Below are 19,838 nucleotides of genomic sequence, written 5' to 3'. Positions count from 1 at the left end.
TGCCGCAGGCAGGAAAAAGCATCTGTTTGTTCACTGGACTTAGATAGCCTTTCCTTCTCCACGTCTCTCTCTTCAGCCCCAGATCTCCACTTCTTCGACACCACGCCTCGTCGCTCTGCTCCACCGCCGCGCGTAATTTCGCTCACCGAGTCGACTGTCACATCGTCATTGCGCATCGAGAGCGACTTTCCTCTCTACAATAGCACGGCCACGGCCTGAGACATACACGTTGGATGGCGAACTACACGCAGATGGTTGCGACTACTTCGTCATAGCCCTTTTCGACCCCGCAACCAACGAGATATCAGGTCTCTGTCTTTGAGAAAGAGAAGAAGCCTAGTGTGCCAGTGCCTCGAGCAACACACAAGAAATATATCGCGATTCTAAAAATATCCCTGCGACTGTCGACCTAGAACTCAAAAAGTCAACACACGCTTTCAATCTACCAACACCGACCTCACCTGGGATATCAGAGAACGTCACAAACCACTGTACCAGCAGAAGTAACCAGGAGAAGGTAGTCAAGGCAAAAAGAAACAAAAAGCACCTCAACACCATGGTAGCAAACGACAACGGGGCACAATCGCCCCTCTTCGCCTCACCCGCCAACGCCTCCTACTGCTCGTCCCTGGGGACACCATACCCACCCATCTCACCCGCTCCCGCCTTGATCCCCTCATTCCCAGACGGCAGCTGCGCACCCCACATGTCGCCCGGCAACATGACGCTGCTCTACCGGCTGCCACACCCCCTCTCAGCCGTGCTCCCACTGCTGCCCTCCTTCAGCAGCAGCGTGCCTGCCACAGCCGGCGAACTCAACGTCGCCAGCACCTCCGTCTCGCTGAACGGCAGCGACTCGGCGCCAGGCACGGCACGGCGATACACGGGCGACGGCGGCGACGCCGAAGGCAATTACTTCGTCGACACGCTGACGGAATGGCAGGCGCCGCGCCACGGCGACGCGGGCGCGAATCAGGCGCCGCTCGTCGTCATCTACAGCGTCGCGCCCATGTCGCTCAACGTGTCGGCGCTCGTCTCGGCCACGTCGCCTGCCTCGTCCCTCACGGGCCTCGACGCCAGCGGCAATCCGACCTCCAGTTCCTCAACAGGAGGAGGAGGAGGAGGAGGAGGAGGAGGAGGAGATGACGGCGGCGGTGGCATCGGCGCTGCCGCAATCGCAGCAGCCGGCGGTGCCTCCGCTGCCTCCGCCCTCCTCGCCAACGCCGACACGTCCGCTCGCCCGGACCCGTACCGCCCTTTCCCGGACGAGCCCATCATCGGCGTGTACGCGGGCGCGCACGCGCTGGTCATCGCGCCCGATTGCCAGAGCGCGCATAACAGTCTGTGGAACTACACGGTGCGGTTCTGCGCGACGAACGCGCCAACCGCCGCGCGTTGGTTCAGGGAGAGGAGCCTCAGGGGCGTGCGGAGTATCGGGGAGAAGCTGGGAGGCGATGGCGGTGATGCTGCGGTCTTGGATGAGAAGATGGGCACGGGGTGTGAGGCCAGTCGGACGACGGCGACGGGGGCTGGGAGTCAGGGTGCAAGTGGAAGCGGCAGCAACACCAGCGTCGCGATTCCCGGCCCGACGGGCAGAGAAACGGGGGCAGCTAGTAACAAAGCGTATAGCGCGCGGATGAGCATGGGCGCAGCCGTGACGCTGGCGGTGGCCGGGAGCATTGCGTTTGCGGCTATGATGGTGTAGGCGGGTGAGCGAGCGAGCGAACAGAGCGAGAGCGTGAACAGAGAGCGAGAGCGCCAACTGCGTGAGTGAACTGTTGTAGTAGTCGTCGTCGTTGTCGTCGTTTTCTAGTTGTTTTATTGTTGGGTTTCCTGGGACGCCGCCTTTTTCGATATATCCCCTCTTTCTCCTATAATCTCGTTCTACCGCAAGGTATCGTAATGTACCACTCACTCTACGTCAGTCAATCAATCAATCAATCTATCCATCTATCAGTTATGCGGCAGTGTAGAATACAAGAAACGAAACAAACAATTCATCCATCCATCTATCGATCCGTCTATCCACTGCTTTTCGGCCACAAGATATAAGTACGCAAGACCTCTACGCATCAACTTCCAGTCAAACTGATCAACGATGTCGGGCTAAGGTGGGCACTTACCGAGACGGCGATGTGGAAACTGGGAAGCGGAGGCATGAGCGGTACACAGCGCAAAGAAAAAGAAAAAAAAAAAAAAAAAAAAAAACCCCCCCATCTACCCGTACAAATAGCTAGCAGTGGCAGCAGTCAAGCGATACATACATGTCCGACATGAGGCGGACTATTGATCACATGGCTCACTTGCTCACTGCCTGCTTGCTGGACTCCTATTCTGTTACACACTTGACGCGGAGGGCTGCTGTCTTGGCCTTTACTCTATCTTCTATCCCCATTTCCTTTTGTAAGGACTTACTTGCTTGCCATCGAGCCTCGACTGAGTTTAATTTGTTAGGGCAAGTAGACGAAGGAAACAGCCAGACTGACTGACTGACTGATTGACAGATTGACAGATTGACTGATTGATCGATTCATTAAGTGCTGATGACGGTTAAACAACGATAGATATGAATATAAATATGAATATAAATATGAATATAAATATGAATATAAATATAAATATAAACCGCCTGCCTGCCTGCCTGCCTGCCTGCCTACCCATCCCATCTGCATGCCACACCACACCACAACCCCCTCCCCGATAACTGCACCTAGCCACACTCTACTACGAAGAACGGGAACCTATGTCCGCTTCTCCAACCCCCTCACCCCGACCCAGTCCGGCGCCTCCTTTTTCACCGTCTCCCCATCTCCGCAGCAATAGCAACAACAACAACAGCAGCAGCAGCAGCAGCAGCACCTTCAATACTACACGACAACCAACCAACCAACCAACCAACCAACCAGTCAAGACGGACGATGGCAACAAGCAAGAAAGGAAACGAGGAAGGGGAAAAAAAAAAAAAAAAAAGACACCAAAACACCTGTGATAATGATGATGAGGATGAGAAGGGAAACGAGAGATGTGAGAGATGAGGAGATGAGGAGATGGATGAGGAGATGGATGAGGAAGAAGAAAGGGAAGGAAGAGGGAAAGAAGGGGAGAGTAAAGAAAAAAAAAATTAAAAAAAAAGAAAAGGAAAAGTCGCTCGCTCCCTAGGTCCACCACCACCTCCTCCACCTCCTCCTCCTCCGCCACCACTACAACCCCAGAAGAGACATAAATTTTTCAATCCGCCCCCACCCACTCCAGCCCACTAACTCACTCACTACCTCACTCAGTGACATGAACCATTTATCTGTTTGTTGTTTGTTTTCGTTTTTTAACTTTTCCCATTATTTGCCTTTCCCCTTGTCCATGAACATGCCCACCCATCCGCCCACCCATGACTAACCTCCTCCTCGCTTTTCCGTTCGTTTGTTCGTTCGTTTCACCTTTCCCAGCCAGCCAGCCAGCCAAAAACACGATAATGACGACGATGACAATGGCACGCACGCCCGAGTCGATGACAACGACGACAGCCGGGAAGAAGACGGAGTGGCGGTGAGTGAGCAGTAGAGGCAGGTATAGCGTGGGGTCGGCGAAAGCGGCGGCTTTGTCGTTGTTTGTCTGTCGGCTCTGCGTGGTAGGTAGGGCGAGGGATGGATGGTTTCTTGCCAATCAGAGCCAATGCCAATGCCAGGGCTCTTTCCTTGGGGCAGCAGCAGCTTCTCCAGCGCGTTCGTCCGTCGTCCGTCAGGGAGTCATTTGGTGTTGTGTCGTAGTTGGTTGTCCACGCCGGAGGATGCGATAGTCAATGTCTGCCGTGGAGGAGAGGGGGTAAGGTAGTTAAGTGGAGCCAAGTCGGGTAGTCGGGGGGCCAGTCAGTCGGTCAATTCGTCAGTCGAGGGGAGGTGGTGGTGGTGGCGCGGCGGCGGTGTCAAAACGGGGGGCGCTGCGCTGCGCTCAATGCTGCAGCGGCGGTTGGTAATTGATCGGGCGCCTGTGAGTCGCGCGTCAGTGACGTGTCGCGAGCTATCTAAAGGGGTGGGAGGGGCGTGGGCAGGGGAAACACGCGCCATGTTGCGCATCAAGAAGTCCCCCCTGGCAATCAAACAATGATGGTGTGGTGTCGAGACACGAACGACGTACTTGAACAGCAATATGTGAGGCTCCGGCTCGTGTACCTCGTAGTGCTCCCAGCCCAAGCTCTGTCACGACCTAGTCAGCTTTGTGTCGTCGACGGGCGTGGTGTCGTTGGTTGAGCGAGCGAGCGACGTACCTGCGTGATGCCCAGCGCTCTCCACTCCTCCTCCCACAGCAGCTTCAGGGTGCCCCTCGAGCCATCAAAGTACTCCTTCGGTATGACCTTGAGCATCTGCTTGGGCAACTGCACGTGGCGGTATTCGTACTCGCTGTCAGAGTATCTGGACCGGGCCGCGTGCGTTAGCTAGCTTTCTATCGTTGTCGTTGGCAGCTGTCTGTTGCGCGCACCTTGCCGAGTAATGGATCGACTCGACGAATTCCTCAAGCCTCTCCTTCTCCGTCTCGCTCAACGGCCTGGGCTTCTTGTTGCGCCGGGTGACGTCAATGTCCATGTTCATGTTGCTACTGCTGCTGTTGTTGTTGTTGTTGTTGTTGTTGTTGGGGGGGGGGGAGGCGCGGGCTCGAGGGATCGAGGTGAAGCTGGAGAGGGGTGGTGGGGTGTTGGACGACGGCCAAGCAAGAGGGAGCGGGAGCGCGTCGAGATTGATTGGGGTGCGAGAGTGCGCGGCGACAGCAGGGAGAGGGCAACTTGTCACGTCGGGGTGGCGTTGTACGGGTCCTTGGGTGGGTGCTCTGGGTGGGCGCGACGGCAGGGTGATGGGGCGCGTGGCTCAAGGAGATAAACACGGGCGGTGTGGTGTGGTGTGTGTGTGTGTGTGTGTGCGTGTGTGCGGTGGGCGAGCGCTGTGCGGTGGGTGGTGACTTGAAAAACATGGCCCCTCCCTCTCGCCCTGGCCAAACCACGCACGGCTCATCGGGCAATCCCGAGCCCTCCTCCTCATCAACTCCTCACGTCTGCCGTATGCCTTAGACATCGATGATGCAAGCTGCGTCGCCGTTGCTGCAAGCTGCGGTTCACTGCACTGCCGTCTCTCACGCCCATCACATCAACGCTTTGCTTTTGGTGAAACCGCAGCATGGTGGCACTCGAATTCGAATCTATCTACGCGCCTGTCCAATACTTTCAATTCCCCCTCCAAGCCATTCTTCCCCGGGTCCTCCCAGGTATAAACGCAAAGGCAATCCCATATTCCGCTTTCAAAAGGTCCAGAATTCAGCTTCGAGAAATCGTACAAGAGTCGTAAAAGAGTGTATCGGTGGGTATGTGTTCCGTTGACTGTGGCGCACAGGCCGCCTGTTCCCAATCCTGCAAAAACGCCGAGACAAATCAAAAAGGGCTGTGTAAGGAGTGAAGCGAAAGCAACTGGAGAAATATAGACAAGAATATATGTCCTCCTCTAAGGCAAGCAGCTGTCGCAGCCGCTTCGGTTAACTGGCTCTGGAGAGACACGAGCCCGCGCAGGGGCTCGTGCATAATTCGAGAGCCAAAGGGCGTTGGACTTCCGAACCGCCTGGGTCGGCCCTTCGCGGAAGAAACAAAGTGAAAAATGAAGCACCTAGATCCACGTCGTATTCATCGGGGTTGGAGCCGTCCAAACCTTGGTTTTGTACGTCCTTGCAGCAAGGGGTGCAATTTCCGCCAGATAATCGGCGGCGCAGAATCTTGCCAGGCCTTTTTCCCTCATGTGCCGAGTGTCCTCGTCCAGGGCGACGTCACGAATCGTGGTTCCGAGCTCCTCGACCACCTCGTTCAGCTGTTCGAGTTCACGGCCAAAGGGATGAGGGGGGTCGACGTCCGAACTGGAGTGGCCATGTTTGAACATGTCCATCGACGAACGCTGCTCGTGCTTGGAACCATTCCGGCTATGCGAGAGAGAGGGCGACTGTCCTGAGCGGACAGACCTCTTCCGCGCCATAATCTCGTGCGCTTCCTTACTGTGCGATCTGGCACGTTGGGGAACCTCGGGAGTGATTTCGGGAATGGTCTCGGGCGTGCGGTGCGCCACTTCGCGTTGCTGGCGAATGTTGTCCGCCGACCTCTTCGGCTCTAGCGACTTCTTGCTCTGGCTCTCTGCGCTCGACCTGGGGGAAATCCCGGGGCGGGAGAGAGACGTGGTCGACGCAGATCGGTGCAGCGCTTTGGCCCTATCTGCCCGGGGCTGAGGATCGAAGAATCCCCGAGCTTGGTGGGACTCGGGCGACGTCGGTGCTGACTCCAGAGAAGAAGCGTCGGTTGAAACTTGGCGGGAACGGCGGCTCGACGTCGAGCTGTGATCAGACTCGTCCGTCGAACGAGTGGACGCGTTGGACGAGTAAGTGTCGATGGTCGCCTGGCGTACACCTGGAGGAAGGATATCCGGCGCGTGGTAGGAGAGCATGTTGGTGGTCGAAATCAAATTGACCGGGCCGGAAATCTTGACACGCTCAGAAGAGCGAGTTGGCCTCCCGACGCTGAAGGCGCGAGCTGGCGGAGAGTTGACTCTTTCCGCCTTCCTTTGACGCCGTGTGGTCAACGACCTGGAGAGAAAATCGGCCATGACGACGGCGGCGAGGGGAAATGTCGACAACAACAAAGGTTGAATGGAGCAGCAAAGTTTGGCAGCCTCACTTCAAGAATCCGGCGCTAGAGGGAAACAAAACAAGGCGTGGTCGTTCCGAGTCGCACTTGGTAGCGAGGGCTCAAACGCGAGGGGCCCTGGCAAAGAAAAAAAAAAAAAAAAAAAAAGGTCTCACAAGTTTCCAAGGAATTGCTGTTTTTGGAAGGCAGGAATATTCGCGGTCAGCGGGTGCTTAACGGCAGGGTAGGCTCGAGTGCCGTGGTCCGGGAAAAGTCGAAAAAATAGAGTGGTGCAACAGTGAGGCGTCAGGAGACGGCGTCAGAAGGCCCGGGGAGGAGGAGGGGACAACGGTAAGCCTGGACGATCAGGTCGGAAGGGAGGTTGGCGACGATAGGGCCGGGTGTTTGTTTCTCTTTCTTGATTGTAGCGCTAAGGGAGGGATTGGAGCGATTGCTGACTGGCAGCGGTAAGTGGCAGTGGATGCCGTGTGCGTGGAGGGGTTAAATAGGAAGGTGAGGATGCGCAAGAAGCGAAGGAAGGCGGCGCGGAGGCTGTAAGTTGTAAAATTTGACAAGTAAAGACTGGCTGTGTCGATAGAGAGCGAGGAGCTAGAAATCGCAGCCGGGCGATGGAAGAGACTGGGGAATGGGGAGGAGAGAGAAAGATATGAAGGTCGGGGGGGGCAGCATTTGAGGGTCGCGCGGCCGTAATTCATGGGACATGGATGGACCCAGCCTGCAGGCGACGGAGGGCCAGCCAGGTCCAGCCAATCGACGCGCATCAGGTGCCGCTTGAAACAACGACCCTGGCTGGCTGAGCAAACACTCAGTCTCAGCCAGCGACACTTGAAAATCTCGTCTCCACCTGCTGCGATCGCGGCGCTGGCCAGTCATGGCGGGCATCATGCAGAGCTTGTGAGGAATACTCTCAAATGCTTTGACATCCACACTCGACTCCACATGCCCATGCCACAGTAGCTATCTCCAGCCTGGCCTGGCCGCCACGTCGTAGGGTGCACTGGTACGCTACGTGCCTCCAGCCCAGCCCAGCCCAGCCCAGCGCGTAGAGCACCTATCCACGCGCCAGGGGAACCGCCAGACTCCAGAATGCCCACCCATGACACGCCGTGCTGTACGCCCGTAGAAAGCGTTTCTGGCCTGCCTTTTCTGCAAAGATCCGCTGGACGCCTGGAGCAGCGGAGGCTAACCCTCGCGGCCCGCCGTTGCGAACGGACCCACTGTTGTCACAGTCGTCGGCGTCGGTCTTCGTCGCGCCTCGGAGCTGCTGTGCAGTAAGCACTTTCTGAGCCTCCGTCTTCGCGACTCCACGATGAAGCGCGCGCGCCTTTTTCGTCGACCTGGATCCCGGCCGTTGACGTTGCCAAGCGCGGCATGCGATGCAGGTCCACCAGGTCCTCGCTCAGCCGCCCGCCGTTGCTGCTGCTGCACGTCGGACCCTCTTTCTAGTGACGCCAGTTCAGGGTCCCGCATTTCGCCCTCTGACCACTTCCACCGCGCGCATTCGTCAGCATCGCAAATCATCGTGTCTTTCCCTCAGCAACCCAAAAAGCAAGCAGCGCGCCACGAGCTCGCCGTCATCTCCTTTTGCCTTTTGCGTGCGATGCTCGCACCTCAATCCGTCGCACCTCCAAATTGCTCAATCAACCTCCATCCAGGTTCTCGCTGTTCGCTGGCGCGCTATGCCGCTTTGGGAGCTGCGACTCCCATGTACTTCGTTGCAAGGCTGAAGTTTAACTGACGTGAAACCGCCATTTCATCAACCGTTTGCTCCTGCGTTGTCGCACAAACGACTTGCCAAGTCCCGACGAAACGCGATTGACCATCACCAAGATGTTCTCCAAGTACTTTACAAGTCGAGCAAAACTATGTCGCTTTTTGGCTATCCAACCACCTTGTTGCTCCTCACACATGTCTTCGATTGCAGTCTTCATGCTGCTCAGAAGCAAATCTGACCCTAGCACAGCTCCAACTCCCTGCAGCCCGGGCTCTCTGCGGCGGCCGGCCAAGGGTCACCTTCTGGAAGAAGCTTTCTACAACGATGATCCTTCTTCTGCATGCTGCGGGGCAGCTGGACCCCACTTTCTTGTTCCTGACAGCAATTTCTCGACTCGTCAAATAAGCTTTCACTCCTCCATGCTCTCCCAACCATCGGGTCCATCACTAGCTCCATCTTCGTCCTCCTCGCCCTCCTCGCTGTCAGATTCGCCGTTGCTCTCGTCGACACCAACCAACCGCTCTTTCACCTCGCTCTCGTTGGCTACTGGCGCAACTCTGTCGGTAAACGCTCGCCGGACCGCAGCATTGGTCGATGTGTCCCACACTTGCACCGAGCCTTTGCTGCCGGCCACTGCTAGTCTGAAGCCGACTTCCCTGTCTGGCGCGAATGTCGTCGAAAAGACTTTGCCCACTCCGAGGTTCCTGGATGCGATCATTGACGGACCGTTCGACTGAACGTTCCAGAGCTTTACCTCCTTGTCCGTCGACCCGGTTGCAATGTAGCCGGGGATGATGGGGTTGATGTCAAAAGACGAAATTGACTCGTCGTGCGCCTGCAGTGTCCAAATCGGCTTGGTTTGCGCTGGGCTAGACGGTGCAAGACGTGCATCGTGGTAGTGGATGACACCGTTTTCAGTAGATATCTCCAATTTTGTCAGCGGGTTGATATTGAAAGCTGCAATGCCGTGGACCTACATAAAAGAAGTTGGGGTCGTGGGGATCCCACTTAACCTGCTCGACGTCACTTTCGACTCCCCACCTCGGCGCCTTGGCTTCCGGCGCGCGCATGTCGGCCGCCACGACTGTTCTGTCGTAGCTACCACTCAGCAGTGCGGTAGTCTCCGTGGGATGCCATGCCAGCGAGCACACCTTGTCAGTATGGTAGCTGTACGATTTGGCGCACTTGGTGGTGCTAAGATCCCACAGCTTGATCGTTTTGTCGGCCGAAGATGAGGCGAGGAGGTTACGGTGAAAGCGGTTGTGGGCGAGTGAAAGTACGGCATCAACGTGAAATTCGTCGTTTGCCTTCTTGCTCCTCTTCTTCTTTTTCTTCTTCTTGTCCGGGTTGGCTGCATCCTCGGCGCCTTGGCCCAGAATGGCGTTGGGATACATGCCGTCGACAATATCGAGGTCCCACAGCTCAATGTCTGGGTCCATGGTGCCGACGGCGACAAAGTTGCCTCTCGATGTTTCGTCAATCGGGCCCTTGCCAACGGGCGTGTTCAACCACTCCAACGCAAGAGGAATCGCGGGCAGCATGATATCGTGGTGCACGTAGAGATTGTCTGCTTCATCCTCGTACACATAGACTTCCAGGTGAGCCATCTCGTCCTCTATCCGCGCCGCCAACACAAGATTGTCAGACTCTAGAATCTGCAAGTCTTCCCGCTCGACGTCTTCGTCTAGGTTGTCCGGCATAGTGATGTAGGGATCCTCGTCATTGTTTTCGTGATACACCAGCGACTTGATGTTGCCAAAAATGGCCAGCGGCTCACCATCCTTGTCTACTGCGTGGTCATCGTCGTCATAGTGTTCGAGGTCGTATTCCTTGAGGTCGTCGTCAATTTCGCTAGAGGCGCAACATCAGTTCCTGAAAAACTGCGAGGTAACAGAGAGCAATTACATGTCGTCCTTGATTTTGTTGACCACATCGCCCGTCACCTCGTTGTTGCCATCATCCTTGCTCTTCTCTCCCTTCTTAGCCTCGTCCAGATCCTCCTTTGCGTCGTCCAGCTGCAGGCGCGCCAGCTGCTGTATGCGGTCAAACTCGTCCTCGTCGAAAACGTATTTCTGCGGAAACGGCGCCGCGAAGCCGCGCGGCACCCACGTCGTCGCCGTGATCATCGACATGTTGGTGGTGTCCGGGCGATTGGTGCTCGAGGAATTAAAACGCGCCACGTGCTGCGACGTTCCAACTTTTTACCGATCGGTGCGTGGTCGCGGCGGCATCCAGAAATTTTGGACTGGGGAAAGAAAGTTGGGCGCACAGACGTTTTTGGAGGCTGACCGCCCGCTCGCCGCAGCTTGGCGTCGACGGCCGTGCGCGCGTCTTCACCGCGGAGGTTTACCAACACTACTCTCCATCACCGCATACCGGTGCAACTCACCTGGCCAAAGAGACGCAGCAATCGACCTATTGCTATGGACGACTACCAGATTGCGCCCAAAAGGCGCAAGCTCGACGTCTCGCGCTCGCGCCCCCCAACTGAACGACCGCCTCGAGCTCACCAAAACTCGAGATTCGCAGACCCGTCGCGCGACCAGACTCCGCGTGGCTCGAACGGAGCTTCAAGTCCTCGCCAGAGGGCATTCGAAGGCCCAGAGCCGGAAGTGGACCCGGAGGCGGACATGGCATTGGACCGAGACTGGTACGGGGGCGAGGAAAACGGGCACGCATTCGGCGACGAGACGCACAACCCATTTGGGGACGAGAGCACGTGGGTCGAGGCGATGCGCAACGAGGCTTTGACGGAGAAGAAGAATAGCCAGCGGCTGAATGCGCGGCAACGGCAGAAGCAAAAGGACGTCGATGCCTGGGAGACGAATCGCATGCTCACGTCCGGAATAGCGCAGCGGCGCGATTTTGCGGGGGATTTTGAGGATGATGACGACGGCACGAGGATACATTTGCTGGTCCACGACCTCAGGCCTCCATTTTTGGACGGCCGCAAGATCTTCACAAAGCAGTTGGACCCTGTTTCCGCCGTCAAGGATCCGCAAAGTGATCTGGCCGTCTTCAGTCGCAAAGGCAGCAAGGTCGTCAAGGAAAAGAGACAGCAAAAAGAAAGGCAGCAGCAAGCAAAGGACTCAACCAACATTGCTGGCACTGCCTTGGGCAACATTATCGGAGTGAAAGAGGAGGACGGGGATAGCGCGGCTCCTAATGCCCCTGGGGCTCCAGAGAAGAAGGGGGGCAGTCAATTTGCCGAGCACTTGAAAAAGAGTGAGGGCCAAAGTGACTTTAGCAAAAGCAAGAGCTTGCGAGAACAGCGGGAGTATTTGCCAGCCTTTGCCGTCCGGGAAGAGCTTCTTCGCGTCGTGAGGGACAACCAAGTCATCATCGTCGTCGGCCAGACTGGTTCGGGAAAAACTACCCAGCTCACCCAGTTTCTCTACGAGGATGGATACGGCAAATTCGGAATGATTGGCTGCACCCAGCCTCGCCGCGTCGCCGCGATGAGTGTCGCCAAGCGCGTCAGTGAAGAGATGGAGGTCGGTCTCGGTGCCCTCGTTGGATATGCGATTCGCTTTGAGGATTGCACCAGCAGCGAGACCCAAATCAAGTACATGACGGACGGAGTGTTGCTCCGCGAGTCGCTTGTGCAGCCAGACTTGGACAAGTACTCGGTCGTCATTATGGATGAGGCTCACGAACGGGCGCTAAATACGGATGTCTTGATGGGCTTGATCAAAAAGGTCCTCGCGCGCCGCAAGGATCTCAAATTGATTGTCACGTCTGCAACCATGAACGCAGAACGCTTTTCGCGCTTCTTTGGCGGAGCTCCCGAATTCTTCATTCCCGGAAGAACATTTCCCGTCGACATTCAATATTCGCGCTCGCCGTGCGAAGACTATGTGGATAGCGCGGTCAAGCAGGTGCTTGCAATCCACGTGTCGCAGGGTCCCGGCGACATTTTGGTCTTCATGACCGGTCAGGAGGATATCGAGGTTACATGCGAGCTGATTGACGAGCGGCTGCAGTTGCTTGTCAATCCTCCAAAGCTTAGCATCCTTCCCATATACAGTCAGATGCCGGCGGATCTGCAAGCGCGCATCTTTGAAAAAGCGCCACCCGGAGTCCGGAAAGTCATCGTCGCGACCAACATTGCCGAGACCAGTCTGACAGTCGACGGCATCATGTACGTCGTCGACTCTGGCTTTTCCAAGCTCAAGGTGTATAACCCTCGCATGGGCATGGATACGCTGCAGATCACGCCCATTTCCCAGGCCAACGCCTCGCAACGAGCCGGGCGCGCTGGTAGGACGGGACCTGGAAAGTCGTTCCACTTGTACACGGAGCGGGCTTTTAAAGAGGAATTGTACATTCAGACTATTCCGGAAATCCAGAGGACAAACCTCGCCAACACGGTGCTGCTGCTAAAATCTCTTGGGGTCAAGGATCTACTGGAATTTGATTTCATGGATCCACCCCCACAAGAGACGATTACGACGTCGCTGTTCGACTTGTGGGCGTTGGGCGCGCTTGACAATGTCGGAGAGCTGACGGAGCTGGGCAAGGGCATGACGGCGTTTCCAATGGACCCGCCGCTGGCAAAATTGATCATTACTTCGAACGAGTACGGCTGCAGCGAAGAGATGCTCACGATAGTATCCATGCTCTCAGTCCCCAACGTATTCTACCGGCCCAAGGGACGCCTCGAGGAGGCGGATGCGGCGCGGGAAAAGTTTTGTGTGCCAGAATCAGACCATCTCACGCTCCTCCACGTATACACGCAGTGGAAGGCGAACCGATACTCGGACTCGTGGTGCATCAAGCACTTTTTGCATCCCAAGGGCCTGCGGAGAGCCAAGGAGATTCGCGAGCAGCTCGAAGACATTATGAAGATGCAACACATGACGCTGGTGAGCTCTGGCACGGACTGGGACGTGATTCGCAAGTGCATATGCTCTGGCTACTATCACCAGGCGGCGCAGGTCAAGGGCATTGGCGAGTACATCAACCTGCGAACAAGCGTGACGGTGCAGCTGCACCCCACGAGCGCGTTACACGGGCTAGGGGTGCTGCCGGACTATGTAGTGTACCACGAGCTGATTCTCACGTCCAAGGAGTACATGTCGTACGTGACGGCTGTGGACCCGCACTGGCTGGCGGACCTGGGCGCCGTGTTTTACTCGATCAAGGAAAAGGGCTACTCTGCGCGCGACAAGCGCATCACGGAAATCGAGTTTAACAGAAAGGCGGAGTTGGAGGCGCAGATGGCCGAAGACCGCGAGAAACAGGAGGCTCAGCGGTTGGCCAAGGAACAGCAGGGCGCAAAGTCAGCAGTGCGGAAGCCGACGACGGGGAGCGCAGGGCGGCGGATTGCGACTAGCGGGACGGTCAAGAAGCCCGCCGTGGGCCGGAGGATGGGGCGGGGATTCTGAGGTCAGAGGGGGGCGGTGTTTCCGTCAAGTAGCCATGCCATCGCATGTTGGTGGTTTGCACGTCAAGCGAGATGAGGTGGTGTTGTTGAAGTTCAGTTGCAGACGGCGGGCCGTTGATGCTCCGAGCGGTCGGGCGTGCACTGCATCTGTTGGTGCCGGTGACGTACGATTTACCCTGCCGACCAAAAAGTGTTGACGCGAGAAATATTGAGCGAGGAATCCCATCAGAGAAAGACGCTGCCCGTGGAGGGATCAGACCAGACCAGACGACGCCGCCTGTTTTCTCCTGCGCCCGTCCAGTCACGTGCTGCCCGCCGCCGCTCCGCCGCCGTCTTCGGAGCTTTTGAGCGCTCGATACATTATCTCACGCCGCTCTTCCACGACAAGAGTCTGACTGCGAGTCGCTCTTCAACACCTGCAGCTTCAGCTTCTCGCTCGCACCATCGCTGGCATGCCGACCTGGAGCTGGAGGATCCCACACCACCGCGCCCACCACTACCTCCCCCGTTCCCAGCAGCACGCCTCCAAGCTCCGAAACTCGCCTCGCCGCTCTCTATCGCAACCACAACGCCTCACTCCTCTCTTCGCGGCCCCGCTGCCCTCGTCTCTCTCCAACCGCCCTTCGATTGCCTCGCCCTTTGAATACTGCCGGCCATGGGCAAGTCCGGCCACAAGCATCGCCCTGCGTGCTCTTCTCCGCTTCTTCACATGGACGCCGCGCCGCAGCATCCCGCAATCGCGGCGCCGCCCGCAACTCGCTCAAGGCACCACGACTCCGGTGCCCGATGAGTCGCGCCAGATACGGTCGGCGTCGCCCTTTTACTTTGAAGCTGGCTACGCGCTGTACGCCAAGCGGGCCTCGCGGCCGTTTCCTCCGCCCTTTTTGTCGTACCCGTCGGGCTCCTTCTCCGACCCGCTCAGCACGCACAACCGCAGCCGCGACGTGGTCAATGGCGAGATGATTCGGGGCATCACCAACGGCGACGACGCCGTGCTCGTGTCGGACAATTTCATCGGGGCCAACGACGGCGTCGGCGCGTGGGCGGCCAAGGAGCGCGGCCACGCGGCGCTGTGGTCGCGGCTGATACTGCACTTTTGGGCGCTCGAGGCAGAGCGGGACCTCTATGGCGGTGAGGACAAGGAGCCGAACCCAGTCGAGTACCTGCACCGGGCGTTTGAGGCGACCAAGGACGCGACGAGCGCGCCAAACGAGTGGTACGGGACGACGACGGCGTGCGGGGCGCTGCTGGGGTCGGCCGTGGGCGGCGGCGATGCAAAGCGGCCGGTGCTGTGGGTGACGCAGCTGGGCGACTCGCAGGTGCTCGTGTTGCGGCCGCGGACGCGCGACGTCGTCTTCAAGACCAAGGAGCAGTGGCACTGGTTCGACTGCCCGCGGCAGCTGGGCACCAACAGCCCGGACTCGCCGCGCGAAAACGCCGTGCTGGACCGCGTCGAGATTGAAGAGGACGACGTCGTGCTGGCCATGTCGGACGGCGTGGTTGACAACTTGTGGGAGCACGAGGTCGTCGACAGCGTCCTCGGCAGCATCAACAAGTGGGAGAATGGCGACGCGCGCTTGCTCAGGGGCATCGAGCCCGGCGACCAGTGCTACGCCGACGCCATGCAATTCGTTGCCGAGGAACTGGTCAAGGCCGCGCGAACCGTTGCCGAGGACCCCTTTGCCGAGAGCCCGTACATGGAAAAGGCGGTCGACGAGGGTCTTTCGATTGAAGGAGGTACGTCACTCGCTTAAACTATCATGTTGCAAACGACTTACGTCGCCGCAGGCAAACTCGACGACATCAGCGTCGTGGCCGCGCAGTGCAAGCGCCGCAAGGTCTGAGGCTCCCTCCTCGTTGACTCAACACAGCGCTACAGCAACAACAGTCCCTGGCTGACAGGTCGCGGTCTGCCTACAGAAGTGATGCGAGTTTTGTGGAAGTGGGCTTGGCGGCGCTTGTCCGCTAGCTCACCACCTCTACACATGACGGAACCAATGCCCTCCTGTCTCGAGCGCACCACATCCCAGCGTCGATGACGGCCACCAGAAATGCCGTTGAGGTGCAACTGCTCTCGCGGCTACCTCCAGCGCCGATGTAGCACCTACGCATGATCCTCCCGTCGCCCCGCCCTCCCTTCAGAGCTGTTCCAGAAGGCAGGGAGCACACCACCCGTCTAAGCTCCCAGTCCTACACCTTGCCGGCTCTCAATCTTGCCTGACAGTGGCTGAATGCAGAACCAACGCCGGCCTGCCGTCTCCGTTGGCCGGCGAGACAGCAGCATCCCCGAAAGACGAAAGACGGGGAAGAAATTGCTTGTGCAGGGGATGGAGGGAGGGAGGAGAAGGGGAGAAGATTTTTACCTGCCTGTCTGTATGACCATTACGCATGTACATCTTGTCAGGCAGGGAGACGTGAGGAGCGGGAGCGGGAGAGCAGGCAGCGCAAGAATGGAGAGAGAGAGTGTGAGACACGTGGATGAAAGAGAAAGAGAAGGATGAATTCATATACGCATCAGCGACATAGCCAGCCAGCCAGCCAGCCAGCCACCTCACCATGTACCTAGGTATATGTAGCTAGTCAGTTAGACACCCCGACCATCGTCTTCATCGTCATCATCATCATCATCATCATCATCATCATCAACACCGTTCGAATCCAACGTAAATAGACACAATAAACAAGAATCCCTACCAATCATCTCAACCCACACATCTGGTCTGTCAACATAACCGAGAGCTCGAGACGAATCAACCGAACGACGAACCGCAAACCACTGGACATCACCCGTCAACATCCCATCATCATCATCATCATCATCATCTGATGGGTACCTGATCTTAGCCGCCATGTCGTCTCGGTCATGTCGTCGTGTCGTTGTTTCTGTTTCTGTTCGGTATGCAGGCCTGGCTAGGTAGGCGATGAAGCGAGGTAGACACGTACGTGGGAGCGCCATTAGAGATGTATGTATGTATGCCGTGCGTTGCTTACTTGCTTGCTTACTTGCTACTCAGGAGGAGCAGCGGCGGCGGGGGGACTACTACGTTGGGTACATGTAAGGTAGGGTAGAGACGGGAAAAGGAATACGGATGGGTGGTGGGTCGAGGGATCTAGCTAGGTAGGTACAAGGTACTATGAATGTACGTATGTGTGTGTGTGTGTGTGTGTGTGTATGTACGTATGTAGAGATGGAGAAACACGCAGGAGGAAGGAAGGAAGGAAAAAAAGGAAACGAACAAAAGGGGGGAAAGAAAGCTAGGGAAAGAGAAGCAAAATCAACCTCCAGCTTTCCGGTGGTCGCTCAAGCAGAAGCCGTCTCCAGCTTCTCACTCCCCTCGACCCAATCGTACACCAACCTCAACCTCTTGACGCCCTTGCCCGCCTTGCCGCGCACAACAACGTGCCTGACGTAGCGCCGCACGCCCTCGACATTCTCAAACCCCCAAATCTGCCACGCCATCCACCCCTTGTCGACGCTCTCGACCCAGCTCTCAACCACCTCGTCTCCATTCTTCGCCACGCTCTCATCCCACTCGCCCTCACGCATAAACCGGACATCGGCGTCCCTCTCCTTCTCGACCTCGCCCGCTGCCTCACCAACAACATAATCGTCGCCGATCTTGGACAGCGTGGTCCAGCGCGAGCGGCCGCGCAGGCTGCCAAAGACGTGGTCGACGTGCGCCGAAGATTCCCAGTCCAGCGTGCGCTCTTCGGACGTGCCCTTGATGTTGCCGGGGGAGAGGGATTGGTCGATGTCGATGTGGATGAGCGAGGGGCTAGCGGCGTCGGGGTATTGTTTGACGTGCAGCGTTACGGTGGCGAATGAGACGGTTTTGCGGATGAGCCAGCCGATGCCTTGGAGTTGCATTACGGCGTCGGAGTCGCCTGAGAGAGTCTTATTCTGTGCTTTGTGTTAGTGGGGGTGGTTGAGGCGCGAGGGGTAGTGGTAGGGGTGTTTTCAGGGGGGCGCTTGTGCTGTTGCTGCCGTCCCGCGTTCGCGGCATGGCATGGCATGGCCTGGCCTGGCCTGGCCTGGACCGCGGCAGGCTGTGGGAGGGCGGGCGGACGGGCGGGCGCTAGAAGCGCGGGTCGGCAGGGCCAAATGCTTCGATGCTGGCCTGCGCTGCGCTGCCCACGTGGGGCATGCGGCCGTAGCGCACTTGGTAAGGTGTGTGGGTATGCAAGGGATGATAGCATAGCGTATCTAATTTCCCCGGGACAAAACACGTACCATGACCCAAGCGCCGTTGAGGTTGCGCAGCGTCTTCTCGGGAGGAGCAGCCATGGTTGCCAGGCGGGGTTGGTCTTCTAGTCCTTTCAAGCGGTAGAGAAGGTCTTCGGGAGGGAAGCTGTGGCTGCGGTGGAGCGAGGAGCGCGGGTCGGGCGTCGAGACGAGCGTGTGCAGGTAGAGAAGGAGGCTCTTTTGCCGACGGTCGTCGTCTGTGGTTCGTGATGGCCTTGATCTTCTTGGGGTGCCGGTGGTGCGAGAGGCGGCGGGCTGAGAGTGGCCGTCGGCGGCGTGTGTTGTGCGTCTATATAAATCCGGTCTTGGAGGTAGGATTGCGGCGACGTGTTGTAGGTCGTAGACTCGGTGGGGGGGGTTTTTTTTTTTTTTTTTTGATTCTTTTTTCTTTTCCGGTCTGCGTCTAAGGGGGGAAATAATGGTATGAAGGCGAGTGAATTGTGTTTCTCACATGTACCTAGGCTTCGTCGTCGATGGCGATGCCGCGGGGTAAGCGTGGGTTGAGGGGCTAGGCAAAAAGGGAAGTCTTGAAGGAGCCGTGAGGAGATTCGTGAAACGGCGAAATGGGCAGGAGTGCGCGTCGTCTTCGTCCAGTCGTCGTGATGATGGTTTAGAAATAATCGAGGGCTACGGTACTGAACTGAACTACTTATGTTGTTGTTGTTGCTGTTGTTGTCGTCGTCGTCTTCTCGCCCCCACATGGACGTCGAATCGGGCAGTAAACGGCCACCACAGCCACACGCTCCAACCCCGACACGACATGCTTGAGAAAACCACTGCCCCACTCCAAAGCCATCAATCATCACCATGAAAGGCCCACACCCCAGACGCACCCAACTATGTAAGACAGCCCGCCTGCGGCCCGGGGCCAAAAGCCAAAACCCAAACCCAAACCCAAACCCAAACAACAAGCTTAACGCCCGGCCGGCCGGCGGGCGGACGGAGCCACGACCAAGTCGGCCTCCAACGCTACACGTCGCCGACTTTACTCGCCGACGCTCCGACTACGCAAGGCATCTTACCTTCCATTGCTCTGGCTGATGTTGGACGAAGCGGTGGGTGGTGCGCATGTGAAGGCTCGCCGCCCTCCCTCGTTGTTGGCCCCGCCGCGCGCAACCCGAAGAACTCCCTACCAAGCAACCTACCCATGTACTTAGACAAGTGCCTGCCCGCCTGCCTGACCGCCCTCTACCCCTCTACCTGTCACTTATGACCCTCGGACGCCTGCCTAGCCAACAGCACATACATCGTCGTCGACTACCTACCTTACCTAACCACCGTAGCATTGAAGGTGGACACGGTCGGCAGCTCGTGCATCCACTAGCCACCTCACCTCACCTCACCTGCACCCTCGGACCCTGCATCATGAAGTCATGTCGTGGCGCCGCCGCTCTTAGGTACATGTGCCTATACATAGCCACCTCGCCTGATCTGCTGCTACGTATGCCCTGCTGTCCCGGGCGCTGTCCTGGGCGCTGTCGCCGCCAACGCCACACCAGCAAGCAACCATTTCCTCCTCCTCCTCCTCCTCCGTCAACGTCTCCTGCTGAGGTGGCATGCTGTGCCTGTCTCGCTCGCACTCCGTGTCAACTTCGCACGCAGCAAACGCAAGCGCGAGATGAGGGCGCAGGGCTGTCCTGTCGCTGATGGGATGGGCGAGACAGGGTCTGAAGATGTAAACCTAGTGCAGACCTTTTTTTTTTTTTTTTTTTTTTTTTTTCCCCTACAGCTTTGGCCGTAAGGTGAGTGAGTGAATCAATCAAGACAGATCAACGCATTACGCACCCAGCCAGTCCAGTACTCGACGCCCGCTCAGCTCGGCCAGTCGCGA

General features: G+C 57.5%; 8 protein-coding genes across 8 annotated transcripts; 3 read left to right on the top strand and 5 right to left on the bottom strand.

Moving 5' to 3' along the window:
- Positions 1–230: 230 nt before the first annotated feature.
- On the top strand, positions 231–1,829 carry IWZ02DRAFT_248831 (uncharacterized protein). Its single transcript, XM_066763157.1, has one exon. The coding sequence runs from the start codon at positions 557–559 to the stop codon at positions 1,703–1,705; it is 1,149 nt and encodes a 382-aa protein (XP_066622838.1). The 5' UTR covers positions 231–556; the 3' UTR covers positions 1,706–1,829.
- A 1,308-nt stretch (positions 1,830–3,137) lies between these two features.
- Positions 3,138–3,828, top strand: IWZ02DRAFT_248817 (uncharacterized protein). The gene is made up of 2 exons (XM_066763155.1): positions 3,138–3,365; positions 3,655–3,828. The coding sequence occupies exons 1-2, from the start codon at positions 3,286–3,288 to the stop codon at positions 3,791–3,793; spliced, it is 219 nt and encodes a 72-aa protein (XP_066622837.1). The 5' UTR covers positions 3,138–3,285; the 3' UTR covers positions 3,794–3,828.
- Positions 3,748–4,925, bottom strand: IWZ02DRAFT_248807 (putative cell cycle regulatory protein Cks/Suc1). Its single transcript, XM_066763154.1, has 4 exons — positions 4,474–4,925; positions 4,262–4,406; positions 4,132–4,190; positions 3,748–3,982 (listed from the first exon to the last, which is right to left on the bottom strand). Exons 1-4 carry the CDS (start codon positions 4,581–4,583, stop codon positions 3,946–3,948), a joined length of 351 nt encoding a protein of 116 aa, XP_066622836.1. The 5' UTR covers positions 4,584–4,925; the 3' UTR covers positions 3,748–3,945.
- Positions 4,926–5,642: 717 nt separating this feature from the next.
- IWZ02DRAFT_377675 (uncharacterized protein) lies at positions 5,643–6,623 on the bottom strand (the record flags this gene model as incomplete). The annotated part of the gene is made up of 2 exons (XM_066764959.1): positions 5,643–6,123; positions 6,208–6,623. 2 exons carry the CDS (start codon positions 6,621–6,623, stop codon positions 5,643–5,645), a joined length of 897 nt encoding a protein of 298 aa, XP_066622835.1.
- Positions 6,624–8,594: 1,971 nt separating this feature from the next.
- On the bottom strand, positions 8,595–10,614 carry IWZ02DRAFT_248576 (periodic tryptophan protein-like protein). The gene is made up of 3 exons (XM_066763150.1): positions 10,284–10,614; positions 9,356–10,229; positions 8,595–9,303 (listed from the first exon to the last, which is right to left on the bottom strand). Exons 1-3 carry the CDS (start codon positions 10,508–10,510, stop codon positions 8,788–8,790), a joined length of 1,617 nt encoding a protein of 538 aa, XP_066622834.1. The 5' UTR covers positions 10,511–10,614; the 3' UTR covers positions 8,595–8,787.
- Positions 10,615–14,103: 3,489 nt separating this feature from the next.
- Positions 14,104–15,843, top strand: IWZ02DRAFT_248594 (phosphatase 2C-like domain-containing protein). The gene is made up of 3 exons (XM_066763152.1): positions 14,104–15,501; positions 15,553–15,602; positions 15,685–15,843. Exons 1-3 carry the CDS (start codon positions 14,217–14,219, stop codon positions 15,688–15,690), a joined length of 1,341 nt encoding a protein of 446 aa, XP_066622833.1. The 5' UTR covers positions 14,104–14,216; the 3' UTR covers positions 15,691–15,843.
- A 1,069-nt stretch (positions 15,844–16,912) lies between these two features.
- Positions 16,913–18,303, bottom strand: IWZ02DRAFT_450028 (uncharacterized protein). Its single transcript, XM_066767439.1, has 2 exons — positions 17,996–18,303; positions 16,913–17,665 (listed from the first exon to the last, which is right to left on the bottom strand). The coding sequence occupies exons 1-2, from the start codon at positions 18,047–18,049 to the stop codon at positions 17,066–17,068; spliced, it is 654 nt and encodes a 217-aa protein (XP_066622832.1). The 5' UTR covers positions 18,050–18,303; the 3' UTR covers positions 16,913–17,065.
- IWZ02DRAFT_248582 (uncharacterized protein) lies at positions 17,857–19,016 on the bottom strand. The gene has a single exon (XM_066763151.1). It carries the CDS (start codon positions 18,814–18,816, stop codon positions 18,082–18,084), a length of 735 nt encoding a protein of 244 aa, XP_066622831.1. The 5' UTR covers positions 18,817–19,016; the 3' UTR covers positions 17,857–18,081.
- Between the last annotated feature and the right edge of the window lie 822 nt (positions 19,017–19,838).

This window comes from Phyllosticta citriasiana (assembly GCF_038021145.1).
Source record: "Phyllosticta citriasiana strain CBS 120426 chromosome Unknown IWZ02scaffold_6, whole genome shotgun sequence".
Classification (NCBI taxonomy): domain Eukaryota; kingdom Fungi; phylum Ascomycota; class Dothideomycetes; order Botryosphaeriales; family Phyllostictaceae; genus Phyllosticta; species Phyllosticta citriasiana.
This window is presented reverse-complemented; position numbering and strand designations above follow the sequence as displayed.